This window comes from Triturus cristatus, chromosome 11, assembly GCF_964204655.1.
Source record: "Triturus cristatus chromosome 11, aTriCri1.1, whole genome shotgun sequence".
Lineage (NCBI taxonomy): Eukaryota > Metazoa > Chordata > Amphibia > Caudata > Salamandridae > Triturus > Triturus cristatus.
In genome coordinates this window covers 387,684,815-387,705,691 of record NC_140594.1, presented here as the reverse complement: position 1 = coordinate 387,705,691, position 20,877 = coordinate 387,684,815, and the positions used below count along the sequence as shown (strand labels likewise).

At 46.5% G+C, this 20,877-nt stretch overlaps 1 protein-coding gene across 1 annotated transcript in view; it reads left to right on the top strand.

Moving 5' to 3' along the window:
• Nucleotides 1-20,877, top strand: part of LOC146784243 (uncharacterized) — a 447,745-nt gene that overhangs the window by 367,710 nt on the left and 59,158 nt on the right. Inside the window, exon 4 of the mRNA XM_085634738.1 lies at nucleotides 6,124-6,231. Coding sequence (XP_085490864.1) covers nucleotides 6,204-6,231 — 28 coding nt within the window. The 5' untranslated portion in view covers nucleotides 6,124-6,203. The remainder of the gene's footprint in view (nucleotides 1-6,123; nucleotides 6,232-20,877) is intronic.

The following is a 20,877-nucleotide window of genomic DNA, read 5'->3' as shown; positions in this document are numbered from 1 at the left end:
ATCCTTCAGGGGCTCCTGAATTAAGAGCATGCCACTCTGAGGAGTCCGTGGCAGAGATCACCTGGAAAGACCGGTCTTCTAGAAAGAATGTCAACCAAGCTAGGGCTGATCCCTGTATACCTATCTCAGCCAGCCTCTCTTTAAGAGAAACATGGGATATAGTTTGAAAGGCCGCGCTAAGATCAAGCAGAATGAAGGCGGCCAGCTCGCCCTCATCTAGGAGTGATCCAAGATGTTCCGTGACCCCTGGATGGGCGGATTCAGTACAGTGTCCCGTCCAAAACCCCTACTGAGAAGGATGAAAACGCTCTTCAGACTCTACGAAATTGTACCGTTGTCTGACATACTTCTGCATTACTTTCGCCATGATGCGAAGCATTGAGAATGATCTATAATTAGTCCAGTTCTTAGGGTTCAGATTCTCTTTCTTCAAGAGGGGCTGGACCAAGGCGAGTTTCCATGCCTGTGGGATCTTCCCTTGCAAAAGGGAGATATCTGAAAGAGACTATTAGTTATGGATTCCTTACCTTATAATTACCCCCAAGCGTCAGACTAGATCCGGAGAATATTTCTTTAGCAGTATCCCTGCGCGTCGGTAGGTGGTGTCGGTCGACTCCGAGCTCGTTGTTGGTGTCGTGGTCGCTGGAATGAGGCTGCGCTATTTACTTAAGACGCCGCCCCTGCGCGCTGACGTCAGTTCTTTCTTTTTGCGCATCAGCCAGCACAGATCCGGAGAAAGCCGTACCCTTGGTCTTTTTTGACTAATTTTTTTTTACATTTGTCAACTTCTTTTTTCGAGTCGTTTCGACTCCTGGTTCAAGGGATGTCACATCGTCAGACCGGCTTAAAGCTTTGAGACTCCTGTCACAAGTTGATGTCGGTCATTGACCCACATCTCGTGTGCCTATGGTGCCTGGAGCACGACCATGACCCAAAGTCGTGCTCCGATTGCTGGGTGATGAACCCAAAGTCTTTGCAGTAGCGGTCCCGAAAGCTTCTGGAGGCCTGGCAATCAGCTCCGTGCCGTTCGAGGTCCCAGAGGAGAGGGAGGTCCCTGGACCGTTCGCGGAGTCACCACCATCACTCCTCTTCAAAGTCTTTGTCTTTGGGTAAGTCGGGGTCGACTCAGAGCTTCCCTCCCTTTTCAGGAGCCGGAGCGACCCCTCCCCAACTTCGTAGCTTTTACAAAGCCCTCCACGCCATCTTTGGGCAGCCCGACTCCGCCGGTGTGCCTTCCGGCCCCACGGACTCGGCTGGGGGTTCTAGGCCTTTGATGTTGGCGGCTTCGGCTCAGGTACCGGTCGTCCCTACAACACCTTCTGAAAGGGAGTCCCTTACTCTAGAAGTCAGTTTGCAGAATAGGGGGATGGGTGGGGCGGTAAGGAATCCATAACTAATATATGTCTCATACAGATATATCGTTAACGAGGTAAGTAACTTGTTCATCTGAAAGAGACTATTAGTTATGGATTCCTTACCTAAGAATAGATACCCCAGCAATACAAACCCCGAAGGTGGGTCTGCACGCCAAGTTCACGCCAAAAAAGCCGTCTCTCCGGACTTGGCTGTCCAGGCAATACTGTTTAGTGAACGTGTGCAATGAAGCCAACGTGGCTGCCTGGCTGATGTCATGAAGGGGGACTCCACGTCCAAAAGCAGTAGTGGCTGCCTTCGCCCTGGTGGAATGGGCGCGCAACCCTACTGAAGGTTCTTCTTTTTTGCCAAAGAATAACACATTTTAATGCGAAGAACGACCCATCAGGAGATGGTTCGTTTTTGCACGGCTCAACCTTTCTTGGCGCCCACATAGCCAACAAAAGAGCTGATCATCCACCCGGAATTGTTTTGTGCCATCCAGATAAATTGATAGCGCATGTTTTGGATCCAGACAGTGGAGCCTCTCCTCCACTTTAGAAGGATGCGGGGGCAGGAAGAAGGTGGGCATAGTGGTGGTCGATCCTATGTGGAAAGAGGTAACCACTTTCGGAAGAAAAGAAGGTCGAATTCGAAGGACAACCTTGTCCGGATGAACAGCAAGGAAAGGAGGCTTAGACGAAAGAGCCTGAAGCTCACTCACCCTGCGAGCAGAAGTGATGGCAACCAGAAAAGCAGTCTTCAAGGTCAAGAGTCTGAGAGGATAATTATGTGGCGGCTCGAAGGGAGCGCACATAAGGTAACTCAGTACAAGGTTCAAGTCCCACTGGGGCATTACGAAAGGAATAGGAGGAAACAGGTGAGTAATGCCCTTAAGGAAATGATTTATAATAGTGGACTTGAAAAGAGAAGGCTGATCAGGAAGGCAAAGAAAGGCTGAAAGATAGCCTTTGAGGGTGTCCAGAGCAGAGCCCTTCTGGGCCAAAGAAAGCAGGAAAAGGAGAACCTCAGAAAGGGGGCAGAAAGGGGATCCACAGCCTTTGCTGTGCACCATGCCACAAATTTGTTCCATCTACAGACGTATACTGTTTTAGTAGAGGGACGCCTGGCTGCCACGACAACATTACAGACATCAGGAGGAACGTCAAAAGCTGTCAACTGTCGCCGCTCAATCTCCATGCAAGGAGGTAGAGGCTGGACAGTTTTGGGTGGGGGATCGTCCCCTGCTGCTGCAACAGAAGATCCTCCTGAAGAGGCAGTCTGATCGGAGGATCGATGGCCATGTTAAGAGCTCGGGATACCAGACTCTTCGTGCCCAGTCCAAAGCCATAAGAATTACTTGGGCTCGGTCGCGCTTGATCTTCTTCAGCACTCTGGGCTGAAGTGGTATAGGCGTATAGAAGACCGCAAATCCACTTGTGATGAAAAGCGTTGTCTAGCGAGTGCCGCCTTGGAAATTCCAACGCACACAGCTGATGACATTGCGCATTCTCTTCAGTGGCGAATAGATCTAACCATGGCTCTCCCCACTGCTGAAAGAGACCTTGCACCACCTCTGAGTGAAGACACCATTCGTGATCCATCAAGCACCGGTGGCTGAGTTCGTCTGCCCTGGCGTTCAGGGATCCTGCTAGGTGTTGAACCACCAGGGACATGCCCTGATGTTCCAGCCACTTACAGAGGCGAAGGGCCTCCTGACAGAGGGTCTACGACCCCACTCTGCCTTGTTTGTTGCAATTTCACATGGCAGAAGTGTTGTCTGTGAACACCTGTACTACTCTTCCTTTGACAGAAGGAAGGAATGCCTTCAGTGCAAGATGAATCTCCCAGAGCTCCAGAAGGTTGATGTGGAGTCCGGACTCCGCCGGAGACCAGAGGCCTCTGATCTCAGCCTTTCCCATGTGGCTACCCCACCCCATGAGTGACGCATCTGTCAACACTGTGAAATCTGGGTGGGGGAAGGGAGAGGGATCTGCCGTTGACCCAATCCTGGTTTGTGAGCCACCAGTGCAACTGATGTGCAGTCCCCGCCGAGATCTTGATGACATCGGACAGATTCCCCTGATGCTGCGCCCACTGGAACTTCAGGTCCCACTGCAGAGCCCGAATATGCCACCTGGCGTGATCCACCATAAGGATGCAAGAGGTCATGAGGCCCAGCAGCCTCAGGGTCATTCACACTGAAATCCGGGATACAGGCTGAAACATCCGTATCGTAGCCCGAATATCCCGGACTCACTGTTCGGGAGGATAAGCCCAAAACTGCGCTGTATCCAAAACCAATGAAAAGGAGTTTCTGAGAAGGGTTTAGGTGTGACGACAGCTTGAGGCAAGCTTGTCTTCAACAACCAGTCGTCGAGATAGGGGAAGACTGAAACCCCTGATCTGCACAGATGAACTGCGACCACCGCCATCACTTTGGTGAACACCCGAGGGGTGCTGGTAAGGCCAAAGGGGAGGACGGTAAACTGAAAATGCTTGTGGCCTACCATGAATCGTAGGTAACGCCTGTGGGCTGGCAGGACGGAGATGTGAAAATAAGCGTCCTGCAAGTCCAACTCTACCACCCAGTCTCCAGGGTCGAGGGCAGATAGGACCTGAGCCAACGTCAACATTTTTAACTACTCCTTCCAGAGGAAGCGGTTGACGTCCCTGAGGTCCAAGATAGGATTCAGGCCTTCGTCCGCCCGCTGGCCCCCAGACCAACGACGGTGGATCCCACGTCCTGCCTCGCAGAGTCTGGACAGCCTGCGCGGGTCTGTGGCTCTGGGCAGAACGTGGTTGGGCACCCCTTCCGTAGCAACGAAAGGGGCAAAAAGCAGACACTATGCAACACCCAGCGTAGGAGGCTCCCTCCTCCGCAGCCATAGCAGGGGCAGAAAGAATGCCAAGGTCTGGGGATGTATGCAGACCACCGACCTCACCCAGTTCCTCTCTCTAGTCTGGCTCTTCCAGCTGGTCTGCCAGAGGGTCAATAGACCCCCTCCCAGTCCTCCTCACCCTCCTCTGGCTGCCACTCAGGGTGATAAGGAATGCCAGGATAGAACAGAAGTACAAAATACCGGTCGGCGCCTGTACCGGCGTTAGTAATGCCGGTCCGGCTCTGTGTCCATGTTGAGGGAGAGGCCAGGGTCGACGACGGCTGGGGACACAACCGGCATCGGAGGGGGACGAGGTGTCACCAATGGATTCGGCGCCAGAGGAGGTGTCGTAAGGTTGACTGGCGCCAATCTGGATCCAGGCCTGGTTCCCAGGGGGCCCTGCAGCACCGTAGCCGAAGCCGCCGGCATCGAAGGCTTAGAACCCCCAGCCGGGTCCGTGGGGCCCGAAGGCGCGCCGGTGGAGTCGGGCTGCCCAAGGATGGAGTGGAGGGCTTCGTAAAAGCTACGAAGTTGGGCAGAGGTCGCTCCGGCTTCCGGAAAGGTGCGGAAGCTTGGAGTCAACCCAACAGGCTCCACGGGCGGAGCCAGATGACTACCTTCCGCATCGCGCGTCGCATTGGCCGAAGGACGGGTAGAAGGCGAAGAGCGACTGTGCTTCTTCGCCTTCTTCTTGAGCTTCGATGTACCCGAAGACGAAGACTTTGAAGAAGAATGACTCTGCGACCGCTCCCGTGACCTCCCTCTCGACTGGGACCTCGAACGTCGTGGAGCTCACTGCCTGGCCTCCAGAAGCTTTCGGGACCGCTCCCGCAGAGACTTCGGGTTCATGCCCCGACAGTCGGAGCACGACTTTGGGTTTTGGTCGCGCTCTAGGCACCAGAGGCACACGAGATGAGGGTCTGTGACCGACATCTACTTGTGACAGTGGTCACAAGGTTTGAAGCCGGTCCGATGAAGTGACATCCCTTGCACCAGGAGTCAAACGACTCGAAAAAAGAAGTTGATAAAAGTCGAAAAAAACTTTAGTCAAAAAAGACTAAGGGTACCGCTCTCTCCGGATCTGCGCTGGCTGGCACGGAAAACAAAAGAACTGACATCAGCGCGCAGGGGCGGCGTCTAAGTAGATACCGCAATGCCATTCAGGCGAGCACAACGCCAACGATGAACGCGGAGTCGACCAACTCCACCTACAAACGCGCAGGGGTACTGCTAATGAAAAATTCTCTGGATCCAGTCTGAGTCCGGGGGTAATTCTAAGGTAAGGAATCCATAAGTAATATGTGTCTCTTACAGATATATCGTTACCAAAGGTAAGTAACTTGTTTGTTTAAAAGTCTTACTAGAACTTGCAAAATATCAGGCTCTAGGGAACTCATCTTGGCCGGAGGGAGAGGATCTCCTGGTGAACCCAACCTAATTGAGGTTGGTAATGCCAAGAGCACAGGCAGATCTAGAGTGTCCCAGCAATTTAGTTTTGGCCCAGCTTGTACCGAGATCAGACCAGCCTTGTTCTTGATCCCAGGTGTGCCCTCAATCGTACTATGCGACCAGCATTCTTGATCCCAGGTGTACCCTCAATCGTACTATGCGACCAGCATTCTTTTCTCCTATCCTAAGAAAAAGCCTGGATATCTGTCACCTTTTTGATGAAAAAACAAGCTAATTAGTTACACTGAGCCTGAGACAAGACTGGTGAGAATATGATTTTCTTAGGATCAGAACGTTTTTTCACGCCCCTGAAAAGAGTTTTTGTACAGTTTTGGGTGCTGTTGATTTGGTGTGTGTAAAATGTAACACGGGCCCGCCTCAAAGCCCGTGGCAATTTCTGAGGGCCATTTTATATCTGATCTTACTCTCCTTCTTATAGGCCCCTCTCCAAGATCTCTCTAAGGCTTTACATCTGGACTTCTCCACTGATAAATCCTCGGAAGACCAAGGAGCTGGTCGATGAGATCTGACCAGGCGACTGACTTTGGTAAGCAAAACTATATCCAGTGCTTCCCTCAGCCAGAAATCTGTTCTAAGCTGGTCTAACTCCACCACCTGATTTAGTTCCTGCAGTGTATTGCTCAGTTAGGTATTGAGGCCTGCAATATCTAGTTGTGATCATGCCCTGTACTTAGAGTCGGCCGCCCTCCCTATTCTGGTCGGAACTTGACCTTTATGGACAGAGAACCGTACCATATTGTTGTCTGACCATACTAGTGGCATAGGAGGGGCTGATTCCAGTGAATTAATATTGGGAAAGATTGGGTCCAAATGATGTCCTTCTTTATGCGTGGGTGAAGAATTCACTAAATCCAAGCTTAGAACTCTAAGGTCCGCAATTAAGGTTTGTCCTGGACCACCCACGTTATCCTCAATGTGTATGTTAAGATCACCCAATAATATGAAGTACGAGGATCTGAGATTATGTGGGGCCAATAAGTCGGGAAGCGATGAGCACCATTTTCCACAATAACCTGGAGGGCGATATATTGAAGCCCTGAGAGGTTACATTTCTCTGAAAGTTTCAATGCAAAAGAAATTGCTTTACATGTTGCAATTGGAAGCTTACAGATATTACATATAAAACAGTTTTAAATACTATGCCAATTCTACCTCCCTGTTTCCTAATCCTGTCCCGCCTCACTATTGAGTAGTTAGATGGCAGGGCCACAAAGATGGCCGGGATGGAAGCCTCATGTAGCCATGTCTCTATCAGAAATAGTGCATCAGATGCATGGTCAACCACAAAGTTAAAAAACTCTTGTTGGTGGCGTGGTAGTGACCGAACGTTATACAGAAAAAGCAAAGCTTAGTTTCTGTCTTTTTACCTAGGAATGTGGATGTTCTTCTCCCTTCATACAGATTACACCCTACCTGCTCCTTGGTCCCTTGCAGACCGACATCCAGCACATTAAGTTACAGGATGTACATACCTCTTTTTCCCATAGTAAATTAAAGAACGAACAGCATGTATCCAAACATCCCGGTTGGGGAGCTCTTAGCTGATACATTGAATAAACCATAAATACATAGTCCCTGCCACCGGTCGGACGTGAATGGGTGCAGAAGGGCTTCCCTTAGGCACGCCAGTGGCATGTCCGTTGCGGGTGGACGTGGATGGGCCATGTTTAAGTAGAGGTGTGGCCCAGGCAAACTGAACAAGTAGCCCGCTCATCGGGTGAGAAACGTATCTTTGCCAATAGCTGTATACGCGATATACGCATCACAAAAGTCCGACTGACCAACCTCCGATCGAAGCACTTGGTCTTCTGCAGTTAGGCTGTTTAAAATCAACCAAATTAAAATACAATTCCACTTCCCCCGCAACAAAATTCCCACACTTAACAGTTCACATCAATATAGAGAAGTTCTTTGGTAATGGTCCTCTAACTGACATGCTACTTGGCGGTGTTCGTGCACGTCTGGACTATGTTTAAGTAGAGGTGTGGTGCAGGCTCACTAAACAACTAGCCCGCTCACCTGGAGAGTAAGGTGTCTTTGCCAATAGCTGCCTATGTGATATGCGTGTCACAAAAGGATGCCTGACCAAAGTCTGATTAGGAATGCCCAATTGATTCACTGGTCACGCAAATTTCTCTACACCTTTCCTCCGATACCCCTGATTCCTTTTGATCAAGCTGTCTTACTCGTTGGCAGAATGATCTTGATAGCTCCAGAGTGGCCAACAGTGGTTACAGACTTTCTCCACATATCAGAGAGTCCACACATGAGGCTGCCGTGCAAACCGGACCGCAACACGAAGTTCGGAGGTCAATGCTTCATCCCAATCTCTCCTCTTTTGAGTTTGGCAGCAGAGCTCCTGAACTTGTAAAATATGGGCATTTGAATCTGCCACAAGACTGTATGGACATTCTGAAAGGAGCCAAACGTCCACACAGTCAGCCTATTCACTGAATAGGAGGAGGTTCTTCATCTGGAGTTCGGACAAGAACTTTGATCCTATCAAGTGTAGAGAAGAAGTGATTCCTTCATACTTATTATATCTGCGAACTGAGGCATACAATTCTCTTCCATAAAAGTTAATTTGGCGGCAATTACTGCCTGCAGAAAATGTCCTTCACAAAACTCTTTTTTTCAAAATTCCTGTTATCAATGATTTCTTAGAGAGTTTGAAAAAGGTAGGTTAATATAGTCCTTTCACGCCTCATGCAGGCACCTTTTGAGCCCAATGATAAATCCTCGCTGCAAAATCTCTCTTGGAAGGATGCTTTCCTTGTAGTTGTCACGTTAGCTTGGAGAGTTTGCGGGATTCAGACGTTATGCTCTCACGTGCCCTACACAGTATTCCTTAGTAAAGTGGTCAATAGGACTTACCTAAAGTTCTTACCAAAAGTAATATCGGATTTCCACATTAATCAAACTATCTGCCTACTTTCTTTCAGTATCCTTCTACTCCAGCTGAAAGAACTCTCCATTCTCCAGATGTTAGGCACATCCTAAAATTTTATTTGGACAAGACAAAAGATATCCGCAAGTCGGATCAATTGTTTATTAACTCTAGCCCAGTCCGTGCAGGTTTATCCACGCCTAAACAGTTCATATCTCGTTGGCTAGTATCTTGCATTCTGTTATGGTACCAAAAAGCAAACAAGATTGTGTCTGGTAGGCCTAATGCTCATTCAACTAGAGGGAAAGCGGCTACAGGTGCTTTAATGAAAAACATACCAATTGCTCAAATCTTCAAAGCGGCAACGTGGACATCTGTTCACACTTTTACCAAACACTATTATATGGATTCAGATGCAAAAACGGATGTTTAAGTAGGACAGGCCTCCCTGAGAAATGTATTTGCTTGAACTGGTCGATTAGTCCTTCCTCTGTCTTTTCCACCGCTCTTGGTGAGGATGGGCTTGCTTTTCTATTCAGTGCTTATAACTATGAATGGAGATCCCCTGAGACGGAAGGAATGGTTTCTTACCTGTAATCCCAGTTCTCTCTCAGCGAAATCTCCATTTAAATCATAAGTAGGCTTTCCTGTTTTCAGTTTCTATTTTTGGTATATTCTGGTGGGGTTTTTTCAGTGTTTTCCAGTGATTTCAATACCTTAAAAAAACAGTGGTTATGTATTTGCGTGCCCTTAAAAACAACAGAAAGTGTTTTTCCGGTGTTTATGGAAAGTTTTGCTTTTATTATTGCTATCTTTCTGCACTGATGCAATGAGTGCATAGTATATAGACAGTGCAGGTACAGTGTATATGAGGTCCAAATACATTTTTCCAAATCTAACTTATTGTAGTACACCATACAATACTTCTTCAGTGAGTCTTTGGTGATGTGCACTCACTCTTTCCTTCCCATGTAAAATTTTATTTGTGAAAAGGCCCCCTGAACATTGGCACTTGAGACAGGCAAAGCCAAAACAGCCAGTACACAATTTGCTAACTCTGGCCACTGACAGCTTTCCGTGCCAATACTGGTGCACTTGAAGATTGCGACTCTCTGGGAAGGTTCTGTAACTTTTGCATTGAACTGGGCTGTTATGTCCTCAGAGATATTGAAGCGGACAAAAATGAAACAACACTTTTGAATCTATAGAGAAAATTGCCTTTTACGGAAGGTATCTAGAACTTGTACAGAGTACCACAGTGGGGTTTCATTGACTTCAAATGCCTTGGTTGGTGAAGGGACATTTATATGCATCATTGCAAGCCATTTCTCATACATTGTAAAATAAAAGTTCCTGAATTGCTCTTGAACATTGCTTTGCTTACCAAGTGGCAAGCACTCTAACATGGAACATGTTGCAGTTCCAAAGTCACTAAAGGTGTCGCCCAGCCTACTCTCGAGATGTTTCACATCTACACCAATTTTGCTGAACACTTGTCAGACAAGGGTTTTTTGAGACTCTAGTTTTTTTTATTATGTCCACTACATCGGTTATGTTTTCCTGTAAAGATCTAAGAATGCAGTACAGTGCACTTTGTTTCACATCACTAGCAATATGCAACCAAAGATCCTCAGATTTCTTGCCTTTGGCATCATCACTCAGCAAACATTCTGTAAACGGTTGCCACATGGATAATATAGCATTCACTGCCCCTTGGACTGAGAACCATCAGCTAAGTGAAACAGGTGGGATGGCTCTTTCTTTGATGCCACACAAAGCACAAAATGAGAAATATTTGCGTTTTAGTCCTGTGCACAACAAAACACTGCACCAGAATGGACTAAAAAGTCAATAGCATTCTTCATTGACTCTGAAGATTGTAAAGATGCTTTCAGCATCCCATCTAACAAGTGGCAAGGATCTCTTACAGGGAAGCACTTCTGCTCAGATATCGATTTTGACAGGTTATCACAAAACTTTTTCATATATGAAGCGGAATCACTGCAAATACAAACAATATCACTCCAATCTTTGTTGAACTTGGAAAGAACCTTTTTGCAGCAGCATTCCAAGTGACAGTGCGTTCCATGTTTTCCAAAAGTCTGGTGTCATATTTTCTCCACTATCCCAGATGCTTGGTGATAGCACTCTTTTCACATATACGTGTCACTATACCTTGCCTAGAATGTTTAAAACCTGAGGTGTTGGCAATTCACCGACTATCAACACTGACTCACTAGAAAGTGTGGGCTGATGTATCAAGCATGTTTACCCACTCTTTGTGGGTAACTGTGATGGCACATATTGGGAAAGATTCTTATGAAACCAGCCATTTACCTATCAGTGAACTAAACTCAGCCAAAATATCAAATATGATTTTGACATTTCCTGATTCTCTACAGTTTATAAAATAATTAAACAAGACCTAAAACATGCTCCTAAACCCTGCATCTTTATACCAAAGACCACAAAACAGAAAAAAAGCAAAAGGAAGAAGAAACAATATTTTAGTGACATCCCTAAACAACAACACCCAAGCAGAATAATGTTAGCCCATTCTTTCTTGCTGCTAGCTTGAATGACAAAGTTACATTGTATTGGCCCCTTCAGGAAGAAAAAAATGACTCTTTCACTCTCCTTTTCCTTTCTTTGAATGGCATTTAGTCTGTGGTTGTGGAGGTGTGTTTTTTCAGTGTTTATATGTTCACACTGGTGAGGGATATTTCCCTTTCGGTGGGGTTTTATCAGTTATTATAGGGTTAAACCTAAAACCGGACAGCCTAATCATAAGCAGTCCTCCCAGGTGGAGATGACAGAGGTGATTATTGGACATATCTGATTGTGCCACATCTCTCAAAAAAGAACTGAAGCAACTGCCACTTGCTGGGCACGATGGGATACTGGTGGTTTCTGGGACCTTAAAGGTGCAGACGCTCTTTCTACATTCACATAATGACTGCCCATAGGCCTACACTGTCTTCTTTTCCTTCAGCTTTCTCTTTTAAAAAAGGGTTTGTGAAAGAGATTTAAGTATACTACTAGAGTATTTCTCATATATATATTATCTACTGGCGGTCGCCAGTAGATAGTTATAGTTACAACCTAGTTTCCATAGGAAATCTCAAAATTCTATTTTGAATAACTTTGGCGCCGGTTGACGAATCCTCGCGAAATTTTCAAAACAAATGGGGCGCTCCGTTCAGCTCCTACCCTGAAAGTCTCGGGGTAATTCGTCAAGCGGGGGCCGAGAAAAAGGGGGGGTCCCAAACGCTTTTTCCCCATGCATTTTTCCATAGGACCTTTAGTCGCAGCTACAGCCCGAACGGCTGAACAGAATTACGTGAAATTTGGCAGAGAGGTAGCCATAAGGTCAAGGAAGTGCCTTTTGCAGGTCTGGTGTAAATCTGTTCAGTATTTCCTGAGAAAATAGCATTTAAAAGCATATCAATATCAATACGCGCGCACCGTGCGCGCACCCTGCCATGCGCGAGCGCAATTCTGATTGGTTGTTAGATGTCGGTAAACATTCGAATCGGACGAAACCAGGAAGTGTCGGCCGCCATTTTGTCTCTCGCAGTCTGAGGGGGTGAAAAAAAAAGGTGGAGAACGTGAAAAGGGGGCAGAGTGGACAGTTCCTGACCCCCTAGCCTTGGTCAGGGGGTCACAGAAGGACCCCCAAGGGAGAAAAAAACAGTTTTTTTTTTTTTAAATCGCGAGGTGCGCGCACCCTACGGGCACGGCACGCACTGCGAACCGCGGGTGCTCGGTGCGCGAAGCGTACCGTGCGCGCAGGGTGCGCGCACCTCGCGATTTAAAAAATAAATAAAAATTTCACGGTGTGCGCACGGTGAAAAACCTGAAAAAAAAAAATATAATAAACACATAACTTAGCATTTAAAAAACCGTACAAATTCACTGAAAAAACCATAGGTTTCACACACGTTATAGTTACGAATTAACATTTAAAAAACCTTGCAAATTCACTTAAAAAACCATAGGTTTCACACATGTTATAGTTAGCTGGACATTTCACTCGTAAAAAACCAATGAAATTCCCCCGTTATAGTTACTGCAGGCAACTATAACTCACGCGACCGCAATCCTCTGCTGATGACGTCAGATATTACATCACTGATGACATATGTGTCTTTATGAAAAATAAATATTTGTAATATATGTATAGCTAAAGATTAATGGAAGAAGACATGGGTAAATAAGTGTCTAAATACAGTGATGTAATATCTGACGTCATCAGCAGAGGATTGCGGTCGCGTGAGTTATAGTTGCCTGCAGTAACTATAACGGGGGAATTTCATTGGTTTTTTACGAGTGAAATGTCCAGCTAACTATAACATGTGTGAAACCTATGGTTTTTTAAGTGAATTTGCAAGGTTTTTTAAATGCTAATTCGTAACTATAACATGTGTGAAACCTATGGTTTTTTCAGTGAATATATATATATATATCTATATGTGTATATATATATATGTATATATGTATATATATATTATCTACTGTAGTAAGGACTCCCTTAATACGTACATACATTGTTAAGTTAGCATAACCACGTCAGAAGTTAGAAAGCCATCTTGCTGCTTTTGCACACGACACTGCGTTCACATGTTATTGCTTAAATGAACTGCTGACTCGAGTTTTGCCTCATACGAGAGCAATCTGTTGTTACCATCCCGAGCTCTGCGAAGCGACCTTGGTCTGCACACGATGTGACAAACAGTCTGAGTTGTTAGACAATGCATGTTTTCCACTCTAGGTTGATCGACCCACTATTTAGTCATAACACACGAGCAGCTGCACATACCTGAAAGTTGGTGCTTTTAATATCACGGACATCATGTTTATTATTCAGACCGAAGACGAGCCTTCCTGCGAGAAGACTCCTGATGCTCCTGTGATGTGATTTCACTAAGCTGATCTTTGAGGTATGGGGTCCCCTATTCAAGCCTAAGAGACCTTCTATTAGCATAATAATAATATTAGCTTCTTAGTAAAGGGAAGGTGGTAGTATCCACTGTCATTATAATATGATCACCCCTTTTATATTCTATGGTATTGTAACTATGTTGCTGGTTTTGATATTAATCATTTGTCTGCTTGTATTAGCCAAAGTACTGCATCTTAGGACACGTGGTCTATAAAAATAAACTCTTTTTATTTACACCGTGTCTATGTTGATTATTGTTGTGGACTGATGTGAGAATAATATACGAACAGGTATTTCCGATTCCCACCATTCCTGAGAGTACACTAAGTAGCTTGTTCTGGGTTGTCTATTCATTGGGATCTCTGAGCTAAGTCTTGGATAACGAATGGGACACTTATGCTAGCCGGATACTGGGTTCTGGGTTCTGAGGTGAGTTTCTGGTACACCACAATTCACTGAGGTCCTGGGGTTCTAAGCATAGTTCTGTGTATAAGCAGAATCCCTGCAACATGGCGCACCTAACGTTTGGTCTATGAGTTGAAACGCCTTAGTAGTGCTTACATTTAGTCCACAGCACCCTCATTCTTGTTTCCGGATAACAAGTCTGACAGATTTTAAACCTACCTAGTTCTATTGATATAGGTTCCTTCAAGCTTGATTATTAAAAAGGTTATTGAACCCTAGTGCTACTGAATACTTGAAGTGTAGCTTGTCCTTATGGCGATAAATATTGCGGCGCATAGCCGTGCGGCACTGAAACGTCATTTGACGCAGTATGGAGTGCCGGACGCGGGCATGGACGTCATCTTTGTGGTGGGAGCCGATGCGGCTCATCCCTTTGAGTTATTCTACTCTTGGGTGACGATTCCGGCAGTCAGTGGAAATGATAATACATTTCATTCTTACACTGCCACTGCCGTGCCTGCTGCCTATGCACCGTATAGGACACAGGAGATACCAATATCTGCTTGGCAACATCAGATTTGGTTTAATGGCGCCCTCCCCCATGTGGTTATACCGCCGAGAATGGGCCCTTTATCAATTGCGGGGGCCACTTGGCCGGTACTAGCCGGATTTACGCCTCATCCCCGTTACCTCACGGTGACAGTGGATGAATTGCGTGTACTACACACTGCCCTTATAACAGTATATAGGGCGTTAGTGCAGTATGTGTCGCGCACTGTACAGGCGGGGGCGCCTGTTAGTGCGTGACACCCTGGTGATCGTCACGCGGTGGTCATTAGTCCTGTTATGGTTAATTCTGTTGTAGGCAAGCGCCCCCTCACGAGGGATGATTATCCTTTTTGGCTTGCTGAAAAATTTGACCAAATAGAGGCGGTTTATCCGCATACAACACCTGTGGAGAAACACAGGATCCTCACCATTAGTTTGCCTAAAGACTTAGTTCCCCACATGGATGATTGTGTTTCTTGGGGTAAGGTTTTTGCTGCAACGTACGCGCAGTGCTTTGGCACTCCGTCTATGTTGCAGCTGCCCTCCGTTATTAAACGTGTTCAAGAGGACCATGGAGCGGAGTCTGCGATAGAATTAGGGATGCGGCTCCTCGGAGATTTTGGCCTGGTGGCTACCATGATAATGGGAAACCTTAAGGGTGATGCGTTGCACTTTCAGGTTCGTAATGAACTGAAGAAAGTTGCTGAAGAGGACAAACCGCAGGAATTTGCAAAAATAATCTCTGAGGCATATCGAGATTTGGGTCGTAGCTCTTTAGGAGTTAAGCCTGTGATCAAAAATCCCGATTCTAAGCAGCAGGGTAAGGCAGAAACTTCTGGTAAGGATGGCCGTCCAACTTTTCAAAAACAAAATTGGCGGTCTAAACAACAGGGAAAGCAGCAGCAGAAACAGGGCTCTCGGCCTGCCTCTCCCGTACAGTCAAGTAGTGAGCGCACTTATGATCTGCGAGATCGTGCTACTATTAAGTCTCCTGATAGATTTCAGGTTTCTGAACCGCGTTCTCCTCGTTCTTCACAGGAAACATCGGCTACACAGTCCGGTGGCGGAGGCGGTGGCAAAGGTCGGGGTGTTCCACAACAGCGTGACCAACCTCGACAGACTGAGGGAAAAGGCAAGCAGGACGAATTTGCTCGACAAAGACCCCCGTTTCAGAAGAAGAAAGTGGCGGCTCTGACGGCAAAGTATGCCTCAGATAGTGCGGACACAGCTTCGGAACCGGACATGGGCGCTGACGCTACTGGACAGCGCGGCGGAAATTACCATAGTCCGTCAAGCTCTGCGTCCATTTCTGGCGGCGACAGCAACTGATGTATTGGTTACTGTTGAAACAGCTGACACCAGAGTGGCTCCCCCTGACAGACTTTATGAAATAGTCTTATTAATTGAGGGTGACATACAACGTACTATAAAAGGGATTTTTTGGGATAATCTGACCACCACCTATGATATCCTCCTAGCGGAGGCAGATTGGCCCCCAGCCTTCATTTTGGAAGCTCCTAAAGGGGAGGAGAAAATCCTCCCGTCCTTTGCGCACACAGTGCCTAAGGACCAGGCTGAAATGTACGCCGGGGAGTGGGCGCTGGCGCTTGCGCCAGCGGTATATCGCACTCAGGTGGGTTGGGACCGGTTGTCCCCCTGCCATGAGATTCCATTGCGGTCTATGCCCCAGCCTCAGCCCCAGTATCCCATGCGTCGTGAAGCTAGACCCCACGTCGCGGCGATCCTTGAACAATTGGAATATCAGGGTGTTATTGAAACTTGTGTGTCCCCTATGAATAACCCTTTATTCACTGTAACGAAGCCTGACGGCTCGTACCGTTTAGTTTTGGATTACCGGCACCTAAACTCCCATTGCCGGACCTGCGCGGTACAAAATACACATAGCTCGGCTCTAGTCGACAGTCTCGTGCGTAAGAGGTTTAAAACGACACTTGACATTTCCAATGGCTTTTTTAGCCATAACCTGTCCACACTGAGTAGCCAGTGGACAGCGTTTACATCGGGCGGCAAACAAAAACAGTTTACGAGATTGGCCATGGGCTACAAAAATAGCCCTGGCGTCTTTTCCGCTCGCGTGGTTTCTCTCTTAGAAAGAATAGACCCCGAGGCATACTCCTATATTGACGATATCTACCTCACGGATGATGAGCTGTTGCCACATCTGTCTCGAGTCGACAATATTATAGTGAGTTTTGCTGACTATGGCTACAAATTCAATTTTGCGAAGTCTCACATCGCGGAATATACGGTGTTGTTTTTGGGCTACGAGCTCAATAATGAAGGAAAGGGGTTAGCTCCCCACTTTCTGGAGAAGTGCGCATGCTTGAGTGCGCCTACGACACTAAAGAAATTACAATCTTTGCTGGGCTTTCTGAATTTCGGCCGTACGTACATTCCTGATTATGCCCAGCGTATCAAGCCGCTTTACGCCTTGGTACAACCTACATTTTCGAAGTCTAGCTGGCAGCTGGAACATTCTAAAATTTTGCAGTCTTTACAGGCTGACCTTCTTGCTTCACAATATTTGCTGACACGTGATAACCGCACTAACCTGGTAATAAGAATAGTGCCAGGCGCCGTGGGTTTCACGTATTTGACGTTTAATGAGGGCGATACAGTCCCCATTGCGTACAAATCCCACTTGTACACCTCTGCTGAATTACGTTTTTCCGCGGTCGAAAAAGTTCTGACTGCTGTACAGATGGCGATCCTTAAAGAACGCGCACTGTCACATGGGAAACAGATTCTGGTTGTAACACCCTATCCTGCCTTAGAAGCAGTGACAAAGGCAAGTGTACCAAATTCTAAAGCTTTGCATCCTCGGTGGATACAATGGGCCACAACACTGACGTCGCCAGACGTCACCTACATCTTTGATGCCTCATTACAGACTCAAGAGTTCTTGCAGTATGAATTCGTTCATCCGGCACCTCTGTCTTTGCGCCCGCTCGAAGAATACCATTGTGTCATATACACTGACGGGTCTGCGCAGCCCGCGATTGGATCGAAGCACGCTTACTCAGCGGCTTGCGCAATTGTCGTAGGTACATTCGTAAATGGTGAATTCCAATCTGATGCAGTGCATACGCAGTCATTGGGTGATTGTACCGCGCAATTGGCGGAGCTTCGGGCTCTGGTGCTTGCACTGGAGTTTGCTGATCCCCGGGTCACTACTCTTATAGTGAGTGATTCCTTCTACTGTGTCCAGTCCTACAATGACAATTTACACTTCTGGTCTCAGAATGACTATCGAGACACGAAAGGTGGCACAATTAAGCATAAAACGCTTTGGGTTCGAGTGGCAGACTTTAAAGAACGTCTCCCTCTCGTGAATGTTATTCACACTCTCGGTCACCAGCGACTTGGTGTCCATGCTGTCGGCAACAGCTTGGCTGACGAGGCAGCAAAAACAGCAGTGGCTACATACTTAGTGGCAGCAGTTACCAGATCAAAAAGTAAGATTGATGATGACATCTTGGCAGCTATTGCTGCTACAGAAAAGGGAGGCGATTACCCGAAGGGTTTTCCTTCTCGTTACATTTACCATTTAAGTCCTGATAATGTCCCATTAGTGAGGATTAACGACGTTGGTGACAGAATTATTCCCAACGCGGACTGCAGACTGATCTTCGCTGCGCACGAGGGGTTGGCGTCAGCCCACGCCGGTGTGTCAGCTACAATATCTCTGCTACAACAACGTTACTGGTGGTTTGGTTTATATAAACAAGCGCGCGCTTATGTTCTTGATTGTGACATTTGCCAACAGATTAAACCTTCTACTGTTGCGCGCCCACCACAGACACAGCTGTACATCTCTAATAAGCCATTTGGTTGTGTTTATTTAGATCACTGCGGTCCTTTTTCTTCTGATACTGCGTACAAGTACATCTTGGTTGCAGTGGATTCGTGCACACGTTTTCTATGGGTATGGCCACAAAGGAGTGCTGACTCGCGGACTGTCATCAGGGATTTGCGTGTCTTTGTGGGAACTTTTGCGTGTGGTACCTTCCATTCTGATCAGGGCCCTGCGTTCGCCTCTAAGGCTTACAAGGAGGCTATGAAAAATTTGGGGGTCCTAGTCAAATTTTCGTCTCCCTACCGACCTGAGGGTAATAGTGTGGTGGAGCGAATGAACCGTGACTTAAAGCAATCATTGACAGCACGTGTTTTAGGCACAGGCCGGAACTGGCTAGCCCATTTGTATAACGTCCAACGTGCACTAAATAATCTCCCTAGAAGGTCTCTGGGTGGGCGGACCCCGTACATGATGCTCTTCGGAATCAGAATGTTTGTTCCAGACCTTGATGGTCTAGACATTGCGGCGTCGACCGCACCCTTTGACGTAGATGATCACTGTGCTGTTTTGCAGACTCTACAAGAAGCCAGAGACTCTCTTTCGAAAGAACATTTGCCCTCCACGTCTGAAGCTGAGGTTCAGATTCCGGTAGTCGGCTGGCTACCCCGAGTTGGTGATCTGGTCCGTGAGAAGGTGGAGAACAAGAAGGAGTTCGGCCCCTCTTATCGTGCACCAGTTCCAGTGCTTGGAGTGCAGGGTACAAGAACAGTCATTTTACCTCCACTTCCTGGTCGCAAAGAAAACAGGTACATCTCTATTGACAATGTCAAACTTCAGCGAGTGGCCGATACTTCTTAGTATGACTCCAGCAGTTTCATGCCAGACGATGCAAAGAAATTCAATGTTGGCTCTTGCTTCTAACACCTTGCCTGATGTTCCAATCGAGATGCAATCAGTTACTGATCCCTTGTTGATACCATCGGCTGGTGGTTTGCCCGAAGAGACTGAGTATGCTTATCCTACACGTGGTCCCTCGCCTGTTTTACAATCTACAGCACTTGGCCAGTCCCGTTTCTCCTTTGACACTATTTCATTGCCCTCAAGCCCCCCATCGAACATTGCTGTTTTTTTCAGCTGGTTTAAGAGACATTTTTTGATTGCCCCTTGGACATACATCTGGTTGATGCTTTTTACTATTTTTTTGTTTATGTCAATTGGATTTGTGATAGTTTTTTTCCGTTTGGTGGATGGCCACTATCTCAGAGAGAGATCAACAATTAGACTTATCAATGGAACTTTGGCCCCCCACTCCTCGTCCCACATCATAAAAAGAGACCAGACTTTTGTGAATATTACTGCCTGGCCCGTCTTGGATGGAATCGCATGGGATGCTGTAAAATTCCAAATTCATGGGCCTACGGAGGTCATTAATGTACCTAATGTATTTCGTGTTTCTATGGGTGATGTGGTTAGGCAGAACATACGTTCTGATGATTGGGATGTACACGCCATTGAATCACTATTTTCTGATTTGAAATATTATGCCGCTTTTGATGCTGAAGATTTATATGAAAATGCGGCTAATTATGCGGAACAGTATTGTTTTCAACATTATGACAATCACTTCCTGCATAAAGCAAATACATTTAGAAATTTTGTAAATTTTACCCAATGGGAACACTGTCCTACTCCCGCATTCGGAAGTTCACAAACCCTAGTTAACAAGTATTCTTATTTTACCGATTTCAGTGTTTCCAACCCGGCAGCGTTTTATTTTAAGGTGCTGCCTGAGTCTGCCGCAAAGGTTCGACTGACACACACAAAGTTGCTTTATTCCAAGTCCTTTATGGACGAGTTGTCAATCAAAGGTTATGATCTATGGAAGGCTACTATTGATCTAAAGTCGGTTTGGGGTTCCAAACCGTGGCAGGTTCAGGGTACAGAGGCTTTACATCGTGCCTGTCTTATACCAAATCATATTTTATTTTTAAATTCATCCATCTTCCAAACCACCTGTTTTGGATTGGCTACTTCTAAACAATTAAAGTCACCTTCTGTGCCGGATTTGGGCGCTTATCCCAATTGGGATAACCACACAGATCTATCCCTTACTGCTTTGCAATCCTTAGTTTCAAATACATCTTTCAATATTTCGAAATTTAATAGTGAGGGTTGGTTAGTTTGGCAAAGCAGTTCAGACACCTGTCAACGTCGTTTTCTGGGACTGAAACCGGGGTATACTCAGGAACGCGTAGACCCTCGGTTTGAGTCGTCACATACTGTAACTACATACTCTGTGGGCAAGTTATGTCAATCTTGGCTGCGACATTCCACCTTGGCGTCTGTTAAAGTTCATTTATCACAATTACATGACAAAATAGATTTGAATGATTTTGTTAAGGGTCCTGTGGGTGGCAGAACCAAAAGGTGGGCGTATGCTATTTACAACGAAGTCTGGAAGTTGTCGCAGATTGAGGCGGCTTCCAGATTGAGAGCTATTGACCAAGCAAACATGGAGAAGGTTTTAGCCGTTATAGATAATAGCATTAGCACTCTCTCTTCTAGGATTTAT